Below are 12,720 nucleotides of genomic sequence, written 5' to 3'. Positions count from 1 at the left end.
TATTGTGGCAAGAAAAAAGTGTATTTTAGTAGCACGCTTACCAGTTTCGATTTGATAAACTCATAAATGACGAAGTGTACCATTGTCTCACAGATGCCAAAATAGCTGGCCGTAATGCCTTTGTAGAAACCGGCAATGCCGCCTTGTGCATACACTCGATTAATGCATTCTCGCACCGTCATTTGCACTTTGGAATTATAGTCTAGCTGTAGGCGCGTCTTCACAAACCAAATAGGATTCGTTAGTGTGGAGGAGACAAAACCAGCGCTGGCAGCGCTCAAGATGTGCACTTGCGGTGACTCCGTTTGCATGTAACTGCAACAAATTTGTGCGAAAATAATAATTTTGTTAATTATGTTATCGAATTGGTTTGTAATAAGCAACTTTTACCAGTGGTAAAATTAGTGAATCGCTAAAAAACTGTGCATAGAGATCAAAAGCGGTCAGAGGTGTTTTCGTGAGAACGTGACCCACACGCCATACTGCATTGTTGGAGAGATTCATTAATTAAAGTGGCGACGCTGTTATTATTATTATTATGATATTTTAACCTACGTAAGCAAGCGCGGAGCTATTGTCCACTTAGAAAATTATCAATCATATCGTGTGCACCTTTCGAAAATATAGTCGCAAATCGGTGCTCCACCAGCAAATTTCAACTGGTAACCACATGTATGAAGCATTTTTCTGCATTAATGTCTATCGATTAAATATTTTTATTTGCCTAACATTTTTTCGAATAATTTATGTATTTGTATATGTGGAAACTAGTAGTACTAGTCCAGTAGAACAAAACTGCGTATAATTTGCTTTATTAATAAATGGTGTAATAGACAGAAGGTGCATAAATATCAAGAAAACATAAACAAAAGCCTACGGCACCTTGCATTACGCAAACTGGAAAAATTTGTTTGTCAGGTAGCACTAAACCCATATCAAATATGGTATTTTCTTTAATTTGGATTCAAAGAAATAGTATATATTTTATTATTATTTTTTTTATAATTTTGTTTCGTTTATTGGACAATAATGTAAAAATATTTTAAGGTATAAGCCAAAATCCATTCATCAAGAGTTATTCATAAATGCTGCGTATGCAATTTTTTCTACTTGACCAGATTTATATAACTTGTCTAGTTCGAAAAATGTATTTTCAAAGCGTTTTATTTATCACGTTGCGTTTTCAATACGAAAAACCAAGCATAAAAAACAACGAAACTTACCTTAAATTATTCAAAAAATTCTTTGTCTGTGAGTAGGTGCAAAAATATACCGCACGTGATGGCGCTACGCCAACGAGATTTGGGCCCAGACCTTTGAAAAGTGCGCGTGGACCTTCATTTTGTACTATGTACCTGGAAAAATGAAAATAAATAAATTATTTTAAACATTATAGGCTAGGTTAGATGCAACGAAACAGAAAACTTGACTTGCCAAATATTATACTGAATACTTACCTCAAGCACTGTATGATGCTCATGGACTTTGTGGAGGTGGATGAGATGCCGCAATGTGAAATAGCCATGATCTGTAGTCAACAAATAGAGTTTAAAAACAAAAAGTAAATATTATTTACCTAAAATATCAATAATTGTTAAGCTACTGATTCGAAACAAAAATTATAAAATAGGAATATTGAAAATTTGCATAAAATTGGTACTACCCTACGCACACCCCCAATCACCTGTGGCTGTGACCTCTTACGCAAAATGGTTGTGCTCAATTTACGACGCTGTTCGGGTCGCAACAATTCGCTGGCGCCATTGGTGGAACCCGGCGGTTCGAGACGTGTGGGTCCGAGAAAGGCATTGGAACTCTGTAAGCGCGTCTTAACCACTTCCAAGGGGCATGTGACGACAGCACCAACTGTGCCAGCGGTACTGGAAAAAAAAGCAGAAAAAAATAATTATTATAGCAATATATACATATGTATGTGTGTATGTATGGTATGTACACATATATATATGTATGTTACGTTTGTCTATTGTAAGCATATTTAAGGCAAATCAGCAAATGATTGAAGAAAGCGTATAAGAAATTCAATTGATATTGATGCAAGTCTTGAAAAGTAAACAGGAGGCTTGGTTATGTATAAAGCATACAAATACAAATATACATGTAACGCTTGAGCGTCACGCCAACTGATAAAGTACGTTTGTTGTTAGCAGGAAGACATGCTGTCACATTTTTATTTGATTTGCTTTTAAAAATGTTTTTATAACTAAACAAGCGCAATTGACGTGCAACACGTCATCGTCGACGCACTTGAGCGCCTAGCGAAGAAACAAATTGCATTTTGTCGAGCAGAATAACAAATAAGTGCTTGGTTTGCAATTTGTAGTTTATCTTTCGTATTTCTAAATTATTTACAAAAATTGCTAAATATTTAGTTATTTTATTTTTAAATTTAACATCTCCTTTATGGCATTTTGACGCTTGAGAAATAATAAAGGAAACTGTTTATTTTGACAGCAAAATTATAGACAAGTTATGCAACAGCAATTAAAAGCGTTCGAAAAAGATAATTAGAAGCATTATCTCAGTTTAACTCAGCGCTATCTCCGTTTACTTGCACTGTAAAATTATTAATAGAAAATTATGGCAACGAAATAATGAACGGCTTCGTACGGTTATGCAAATGTTACAATTTAAAATTTAAAATTTTTAAAATTTTATAGAAAACTTTTTATAGCACAATCTTTATAGCAACACATATTTTATGATATTTTATAAAATTGTATATCGCAGTTCTTTATTATTAAAATGAATTTAACAAAGCAATATATTTTGAAAACCAAAAAAAGTTTGGAAAAATTTCAAAACTTTACTTTAGAGTTACGTCTTAAAATTTATATCTTCTATTTGTAGGCTCTAATTTGGAGACATTTCAAGTTTTCCACACAAGAACTTGATTTTAATCGGTCAGTTTATATGGATATTGCAATATCTGAACAATATGCTCGGAGATTGCAACATTTTCTTGAACAATAATTCATGCAAAATTTCATGAAGATATCTTGTCAAATAAAAAACTTTTCCATACAAGGATTTGATTTTGATCGATCAGTTTGTAGCTATATATACTATAGTGATGCGATAGCGGCGATTTCGTGAAATAAGCAGCTTCTAGGAGAAAAAAGGATCTGTACAAAATTTCAGATCGATATCTCAAAAACTGGGGGACTAATTCGCGTATATACAAACAGACGGACAAAGCTAAATCGCCAAAGTATAAAAAAAATGTATGGTGTATGCATTAATTCGTGCGGTTTTCTAAGAGAGGGCTCTACTAGTATTATTTCGCGTCGTATTCATCTGTGGCTATATTCATTTCAAAGGTACTGCCATTTCGCGTCGTTTTCAGTAGATATAAATTGTTTGAGCGGGAACAACAATTTGTTTCATTCATTTGAAAATGTCGAAATTTGTACCAGATAAAGTGTTTTTGCGGGGAGTTCTTCTTCATTATTTTAACATGAAAAAAAGTGCTGCCGAAAGCCATCGTATTTTACTGGACGTTTATGGTGACCATGCTTTAGCCGAACGAACGTGCCAAAAGTAGTTTGCACGGTTTAAAAGTGGCAATTTCGACTTAAACGACGGAGAACGACCCGGACAGCCAAACAAACTTCAAGACGAAGAATTGGAGACATTGCTCGACGCAGATGCATGCCAGACGCAAGAAGAACTTGCAAAAGTATTAGGAGTTGATCAAGCAACCGTTTCCAGACGATTAAAATCATTAGGATTCATCCAGAAGCTTGGAAATTGGGTGCCTTATGCATTAAACCAAGAGACGTCGAACGTCGATTCTGCATGTCGGAAATGTTGCTTCAACGCCACCAAAAGAAGTCGTTTTTGCATCGGATTGTCACTGGCGATGAAAAATGGATTCATTATGATAACCCAAAGCGCAAGAAATCGTATGTGAAGCCCGGCCAACCATCAACATCCACGGCAAAGCCGAATATCCATGCTGCTAAGGTTATGCTATGTATTTGGTGGGAACACAAGGGTGTGTTCTATTATGAGCTATTGAAATCGGGTCAGACGATCGATGGGGACCTCTACCGAAAACAATTGATTCGTTTGAAAAAGGCCATCGCGGAAAAACGACCAGACACGAATCAATATTTTTTCATCATGACAACGCTCGGCCACATGTTGCAAGGCCAGTTAAAAACTATTTGGAAAACTGTGGGTGGGAAGTTCTACCTCACCCGCCTTATAGCCCAGACATAGCACCTTCCGATTACCACTTGTTCAGATCAATTCAGAATGCCCTCACCGGAGTACGCTTCTCTTCAGAACAGGGTATCAGAAATTGGATTGATTCTTTCTTGACCTCCAAGCCGGAGAAGTTCTTTTGGAATGGGATCCACAAACTGCCAGAAAGATGGGCAAACATCATAGCTTCCGATGGGCAATACTTTGAACATTAAATGTATAACAATTTTTTCACAATAAAGTCTTAATTTTCGTAAAAAAACCGCACGAATTAATGCATACACCATATATACAGACCAACTATAATTTGTCATTTAGTCTTTTTTGAGATGTGCCACCCACCACCTCCGTGTGTATGAATGGGCTTAATTAATTTTATGAGGTAAACAAAAATAATGTACATATTTGTACTTTCAACTTGCTTATCTAATATACAGACATGTTAGTGCACAATTACATGGTTTGGTCGATAATAAATAGAAAGTTCTTGTGCCAGTAAGCAAATAGTACCGAAAGTGAATTGTAAACTAAAAAGTAGAAGGCAATAAGTCAGAACAGTAAAAACAAGTCGTAAATCAAAACAATATGTTGTGTAAATAATAAAATTAAAATAGGCCTATGTAATACATATGTTTATATATATATATATATATACAAAGAGCATCAAGCAATGCAATGTAAACTTATACGAATCATAGAAAATGATACTGGAGAATTTGAAAAAAAAAATGTAAAAGTGAAAACAGTAAATAAAGAATAAATAAAAAACAATAATAATACTACATATAAGCTTAAAGCCATGCAACAACAAAAGCAAATATTTGAAAGTTACTCAACTTACAATTGAGACAATAATCATAAATAAAATTATATTTTAATTAAATATAGACAGTTTAATAACAAAAACAAAGCAAAATAAAGGAAACATTATCAGCACCACTCATCCTTAACGGAGTGAGGGAAACGGCAAACAAGAGAGGAACGTACTGACGTGCCTCATCGCATGTGTTTTTATTTTTACAAAGAAAAATAAAATACTAAAATCAAAACAAAATCTACAACCAACCACAAACCGACTCAAACCGGTTTTGCCTGGGGTGACAACGGCTACTGATAACCTTTAAATGTCAAACCGGTTTGACGTTTAGTGATAACAGCATTTAAGAAACAAATACCGGCTCAATTGACTTAAATCTTACGAAAGCTTGGTCACAGGCCAGTAACGGCTCGGTCGTCAAGTCAAGTCTGGAAATAGCACAGCAGACAGACGGTCATAAAGCCAGATACTGTTTGATGTGCATAAGCTGAGCGTGGAAATGTGCGATTTTATTGTGAAATTTTTGAGACAAAAACAAAAATATTTACAAAAATAACAATACCTAAATGTGATGTACAAAACGTGCTTGCATACAATTTATTGCAATACGCATGGAAATTATATGAGATGCGAGACGTTTAAAGGCACATGCTTTATTTTCAATTTTCTAATAACAACTTTGTTATTGGCGAAAAGCCGTCACATGAGTCGCAAGCAGGGTAGCGAATTTTTTAATTAAAAAATTTTGGATTATAAATTAGATTTTCATTTTTTAATCCCGATGTTGGGATTGAAAATTATATTTTCATTATTTAATCGAAGATGTTTGAGATTAAGAATTGAAAATATTACTTTTTTATTTGTCAGAACTCGAAAAAATGTTTATTCTAAAGCAAATGCTTTTTTTAATTCTTAACTATATGCTTAAGATTAATATTTTTATTTTTTATTTTTCAACCCGGTAGTTGGGTTTAAAAATTTAAAATAAATTTTGGGATTAAAAATTATAAATAAATTTTGGGATTAAAAATTAAAAATAAATCAAAAATAAATTAAAATAATTTTTAATCCGGTTTTTAACTATAAATTAAAAATAAGTTTTGTGATTAAACATTTATTTTAAGTAATTTTTATTTTAAATTAATTTTTATATAAAAAATTTATTTTTATTAATTTTTAATCTGGTTTTTACATTAAATATTTTTTATTTTTATTCTGGTAAGCGGTTTTAATTTTCTTTAATCCCGTATATGTGATTACAAAAAAAAAAAAAAATTTAGTTCAAAATTGAAAATATTACTTTTTTATTTGACTGAACTCGAAAAAATGTTTATTCTAAATATCTTCTATTAATATTTTTATTTTTTATTTTTTAGTCCAATAAATAGTTGGGATTAAAAATTAAAAATAAATTTTGGGATTAAAAATTAATCAAAATAAATTATTAAATTATTTTTTTAATGCATTATTTGCAACCCTGGTCGCGAGCAATTATACCATAGACTAAATATTATATGTGTGTGTAGATATGTATGTATGCAATTTAGTGAGCTTCCATTGATTGCGATTAATTGAATAGCATTTTTATTATATTTTAATAATTTTTATTTTTATTTTTTCAATAAATCATACGATTTGTGACGACAGGTAATTTGATACACATATGCATGTATATGGTATATGACAAATTAAATGCATTGGCAATCAATCACAACGTTAACGTTACAACAACTGCCCAGCCAATCGTGGCACAATGCATTGCAGTAAAATTATAGGAAAAAAGTAATGCAAAAAAACTGTGTAGCTAAATTACACATAAAAGTGGAATGTGATATTACTATGGCGCACTTGTACTAAATGTGCTTTCAGCATTATATACATAGCTGCTGTGTAAGCTATTTGCATTCAATTGCAATTATGTATTAGAAGTATAGCTATGAACTTGACTTGTCGATTGGCTATTGTTAGTCGGCGGCGCTGCACCGCAGCCCACAACTATTATTAGCTATCAGATTGCAAAGTGCGATTAGATTATTTTCAAAGTATACATATAATATACAAGTCTATTATGCATTATTAAAATATTGTAATTTATTTTGATTTACAATAGCAATGTACCTAAGTATGGATACATAAAATATAATAGATGCGCATTGCTTACATTTAGAGGCATCATGAAATAGTATAGTGTCTTTAAAGCGAATAAAAAATCTGAAATGCGCCAGAAAATAATGCCCATAGAAGGTTGAAAACCTTTTAGGTAGTTTACAATAATATACAGGGTGTCATACAAAATTACACGCTATATTTAAAAGAGATAGGGATCAATGTTAGATTTTGAATGTCATATCTAAATTTGTGATTATAAATAAAATAGTTAGTAATTGGTTGTTAATGAGCTACATTTGCAGATGAGACTAGATCCATATTATATAGGTGTCTCTCAAGCCTGCAGTGACCGGTGTATGTTTAGACGAAATTTGTGATTTTTCCAATTTCATTACCAAAAAATTTGTTTGGCAAACAATACTCTATTGAATTTATGCCATTAATCTACGACCGAAACTCAAACCACTTTGAATTTGAGCTGTAAACGCATAACGAGCGAAAAAACTAGATTTAGCCGAGTGTTATTTCGTCTGCGATTCGCCAATTCTCCACTGTCTATTTTTAAGCATCAATCAATAAAAAAAATTGTTTGTGAAGGCAACAACAAACTTATGCAGTTCAATACAAAAGACCTCATTAAAGTAATCTGGACTATCACGGGATGCCTTTTTATGTTTCCAATCGAACACCTACACAGTGAGGCGCGTTTGCTTTCGATTAAGGAACACAACGAGCTTCTCTCCAAGCAGTTTCTGTCGAGATGTATTTGCAGACACCACCGCTGGAGACGTCTGCTTGAAGCGGAACCGCCTCCTAGGAACATCAAGAGGCCCTTCCTTGATTACGTCGTTGACATTAGACAGTACGCCGACCAGATTTCGGACGCAACAAACTTTAGACAAGTACTGACCGCCATTCACAGCGGAGCCATCAACACTTTCACCGACTCCTTCTCAGTGAATGGCGTACTTGGAGTCAAACCACCACGCATCGCTGACGAAGAGCTCGAGTTGCCAAGAGCATCTAGAGAGTTCTGTAGACTTTAGCAGCTTAAAATCCTATCTATCCAGAATCGACCCCAACATACCAAATATATGTCCTGCGTGCAATGAGTCATGACACTAACCACCTCTTTGCATGCCCAACGAACCCCACTCATCTAACACGCTTCTCCCTATGGTCCGACCTCGTCGAAACAGCACTTTTCCTGGGCCTACCATTAGATGACCTCGCCGACAACCAAACTGAAACTTAACACACAAGCGGTAATTAGATAACCCTTAAAACAACAACATTAAAGTAATCTAATCGCTTGCTATTCCATTTCTATTTATTTATACCAGTCTATTGAATTTATACCAGTTGTTTCTTTGATTCGCCGGTCTCTAAAGTGTGCGAAATTTAATACAATTATAATAAATTGAACTTAACAGACGATATCTAAACAAAAAAATATAATTAGCTAAAGTCCCTTAAGTCACTTTCAATTATTTTGCTGGCGTGCAAATACTTACAACAAATATACTCGCACTTAAGTATGAAAATAGTTTTTCGGTGAATAGTTTGCTAGTGCAAAAAGCAAAAATTAACAATTAAATGCAGCTGTTGTGCAATCCATGAGGTGTTACCAATTTACATAGTGCACAATAGTGCATAATAGTGGCGATAATTGTAAACAAAAACAAGTTTTTTTTTAACTTAAAATAGAAATTAGTGTAAAAACAAACAGAAAGTGTGAATTTTCAACAAATGCATGTCGCTTATATAAAGTTTTGCTAATTTACGATACATGCAAACTACGGACCATAACGGTATGCATTTGTGTGCGCTACTGTTTACATGAGTCAGCTGTTCTAGGCGCGGAACGTGTGAATTTTGATAATATTTACTGTCTGCGCTTTATCATTATTATTATATATAAGATAAAAATGTTATATAATAGGGTGGAGCGATAAAATTTTTTTTTTTTTGGAAAATTTGAAGATTATAAAAAAAATATTTAGGAAATAAAAAAAAAAATTTATAACATCTAACACATTCAAAGTAAATTTTCGAGTTAAAATTTTTATTTCGTAAAAAATGTTTGATAAGTGTTCTAGAAGCTGTGGAGAGTCCTCTTCTGGCCAATTAAAAGTTTTCAAATTAAAAAAAATTGTATGTGTTCATTAATGGAGTTTAAAAAAAAAAGTCTTAAGCGACAACATGCTTTCTTTAAGCGTTAAAATAAATTTTGAGTCAAATTCGGTAATTTTTATTGTATATAAATGTGAAGAGTTTAAACCAAAAATTTGAGTTTTGTTCAAAAAAAATTTTAACTCAAAATTTACTTGAATAGTGAGTGGGCCGCCTCTAGATGTTAAAAAAAGTTTACCCTCAGGCTAAGCAAAAAAAAAAATTTTTTTTCGCTCCACCCTATTATATAACATTTAAATACAAAAGTGAGCATATTTGAAAAAAATACCAATTTTTTTACTTATCAGTTCAAGTTATGAAATTGCATAAGTAGATGTTATCACTATGGTAGTATACGAATAATTTTACGTTAAACTAAAAAATTATAATAATAAGAACGACCTATTATAAATAAATAATAATTGAAATTTAAAATAGTACGAAAATTAACAAAATTACAACCTGCCTACAGTGACAGCGGCTTATTGTCATTGGCGCCATGTCAAAGTGTTCACTATAGTATCAGCCTAATGCATGCATGTTGAATTACAGTTTCTAAAGCATTGAAAAGTTCTAAATGCGTCTCAAATTCATGAGCCATTTAAGTTTCATGCTTTTCAATTTTGACTAAAGCTATTAATAAACGCCAAAAGTTGATGAAATGCATTAATTACAGCAAAATATATTATATATGTATACAGCTTGCTCTAATTGTTTGTGATTTTATGTATTGTAATCGATTGCAGCTGCTTGAAACATGATGGCGTCATGCGCGATAGATAAATTGAATTGTGAAATTGCGAGTATTCAAAGGGGCTCAATAATAAAAGTATATGGTAATTTGCAGATTTTTTGCTGTGCTGTTGCAACGGAGTATATAATATAATATTAATGCATGTATACAATATATACGAGTATATGTAGATTTACGTCAAAACGTAATTGGAAATAGAAAAGCTTAATTTATTGACGGTAATTCACGATTGGTTCCGTTCTGTGTTAAGCGAGCGTCAAAAGAACACTCGGTAATAAAAAAAATTATCCCAGACTTAAAAAGCGGCTCACTGTAAAGGATTTCACAGAAAAGTTCAAAGATCAAGATGAAAACAAACGCCTATTTTAAAGGCCACGACACTTCACACTAAGCAATCGGTATCGAGAAGTTGGGCGAGCTTTACAGCACATATATTGCTAAAGATGAAAATTATTTCGAATAATAAAACCATCTTTTTATACAAAAAAAAAAAAAATTAGTAAAACTAAATAACTTTTAGCCCACGTAGTACTCCAAATTATCAAAAAACTGCAGCCAAAACTTTTTTGTAAATAACTTAAAAAGTTAAAAACAAAAACCACATTTCCTTGCAAAACCATTGCCAAGCAAATTAGTACCGCATTTCGAATTTGCAAAGTGCAAATAAGCTCAGTCTTCAATTTTTAACTATGACAAACAATTTATTGGCATCTCGTAAAAACGTCTTTTTCCGCGTTTATTTATTGACCCAGGATGTTATTAAAGACCAACAATGGCCCCCTATCAGCAGCAACCATGCAGGTGGCGCATGAAAAACGTTTAACGTCAGCGGGCAATTGCTCATATGCGATTACAATTGTATTCGTTAGAAAGAAACGCATTTAACGGTGTCTGATCATAATTCATCATTTTTTGTTCTAATTTAAGTGATAAGTATATATTATAGCAACTTCGACCATCAACTTTAAGCAAAGACAATGAGTGAAAAAAATTTAAAAAATTAGTTTATGAATAAAAAACGTTTTTATTATCAAAACAAAAATCGAAAGTAAAAAAAATGATTTTTTTGAACACAATAAGTGTGGCCAGATAATGTTTGAATCTGGTAGAGACTGGAATTTAAAGTGTATATAAATATATGTGTGTATGTGAATATATGGTTTGAGGTGATTTATTTGTGAAGGTTAAAGCGCTTATTTCTATGACTACAGTTGTAATCGTTGAAGAAATCTAACGTAGAACGCGTAAAACGTGAATACACCGAACTCATTTTAAAACAGGAAAAAAAGTTACTTGGCTGCACCGAAGCTATTAGGTGCGTTTCTTAAAGTATAAAAGGGTACAAAAAGATCTTGAATTTGATGGTTTAGTTTCAAGCCAGCTACATATATGCTATAGTGATACGATCTGAACAATCGGTGATTGTAAAGTTGCCTTGGACAACAATCTATGCCAAATTTTGTAAAGATATCTTGTCAAATAAAAAAGTTGTCTATACAAGGACTTCATTTTGATCGATCAATTTGTATGACAGCTATATCACTGGCTATATAGTAGTCTGATATCAGTGGTTCCCCGAAATGCGCTGATGAGTTATAAATATATAGAATTAAGATCGGAGACACTACGTTTCCTTCAGTATGTTACAAACTTCGTGGCAAACTTAATATTGCCTGCACACACATATGCACAATATATAACCAAATTATGTTGTTACCGAGTTGCAAAAGAACACGTACTCTCAGTTAAGGGGTTACATAGGTTTCACGGCTTCAAAAAAAAAATTTATTTGATTAGTTTATTTAATTCTATTACATCTCTAGAATATTGTCTTAAATTTTCAAGTTGTTCCCAGTAATAGTTTTGGAGGTACAGCTTTGAAAAGTTGCGCGCTCGAGGTCAGCGTTTTTCTCGAAACTGTGTTTTCAAAATCGCTTGTCAAGCTTTCTCTCGAACTACTCAACCGATCTTAATGAAATTTTACACAGGTCTTTGTGATATAATTTACAAAGTCTTGCCGCGGAGGATTCTTTTTTTACTTTTGATGATCCTGTCAGAAATGTGCTGTCAACGCGGAAGCAGCTTTTTTCCGAGGGACTGCCGGAAATGACGTCGTAATGACCGAGTTTTGAATATTTTCCTTTAGCAATTTCACAAAATCTCTATCAAACATGTATATTCGGAATAAATAAAAGTTTGAATAAAATATAATATTTCATTTTTTATATGAAGAAAAAAATTATTGAAAATAGGGCGTTTTTGGCTCGACGAAACCGATGTAACCCCTTAAACTGTTTCCATAATGACAGGGTTGCTAAGATGTAAATAATCGAATTTTTCACTTACAGGATTTATTAAAAATATAATTCGGCGGAAAACAAAATTATATTGACATTTAGATATAGATGGCGGCTGCTGTGCCAATCTTCGGAAAAATTTTTCAAGATGATATTGTGATAAGTATATATTATGAAACTCGTGCTTTTTGAGACAAAACAATAAAGCGAATTTTAAACTACATAAAATTTCCTACTAAAGGGCGTATATACATATATTTAGCTTTACATAAATTTTTCGCAAAAAAGTAGCAATTCTTACTGAACAGAAGCATTTTGCTTGTCAACGAATTTAATTACTTATC

At 32.7% G+C, this 12,720-nt stretch overlaps 1 protein-coding gene across 2 annotated transcripts in view; it reads right to left on the bottom strand.

The window, feature by feature from the left end:
- Positions 1–12,720, bottom strand: part of Rim2 (replication in mitochondria 2) — a 34,496-nt gene that overhangs the window by 6,089 nt on the left and 15,687 nt on the right. The window contains exons 2-5 of one of the 2 annotated variants that reach the window (XM_036368468.2): positions 1,664–1,880; positions 1,458–1,528; positions 1,224–1,355; positions 42–315 (exon numbers count right to left, since the gene is read on the bottom strand). In XM_036368468.2, the coding sequence (XP_036224361.1) occupies positions 42–315; positions 1,224–1,355; positions 1,458–1,528; positions 1,664–1,880 (694 nt within the window). The remainder of the gene's footprint in view (positions 1–41; positions 316–1,223; positions 1,356–1,457; positions 1,529–1,663; positions 1,881–12,720) is intronic. The other variant, XM_036368469.2, reaches the window with a different exon arrangement.

This window comes from Bactrocera oleae, chromosome 3 (assembly GCF_042242935.1).
Source record: "Bactrocera oleae isolate idBacOlea1 chromosome 3, idBacOlea1, whole genome shotgun sequence".
NCBI lineage: Eukaryota > Metazoa > Arthropoda > Insecta > Diptera > Tephritidae > Bactrocera > Bactrocera oleae.
Note: the sequence above shows the minus strand (reverse complement) of the source record. Positions and strands in the feature narration are given on the sequence as shown.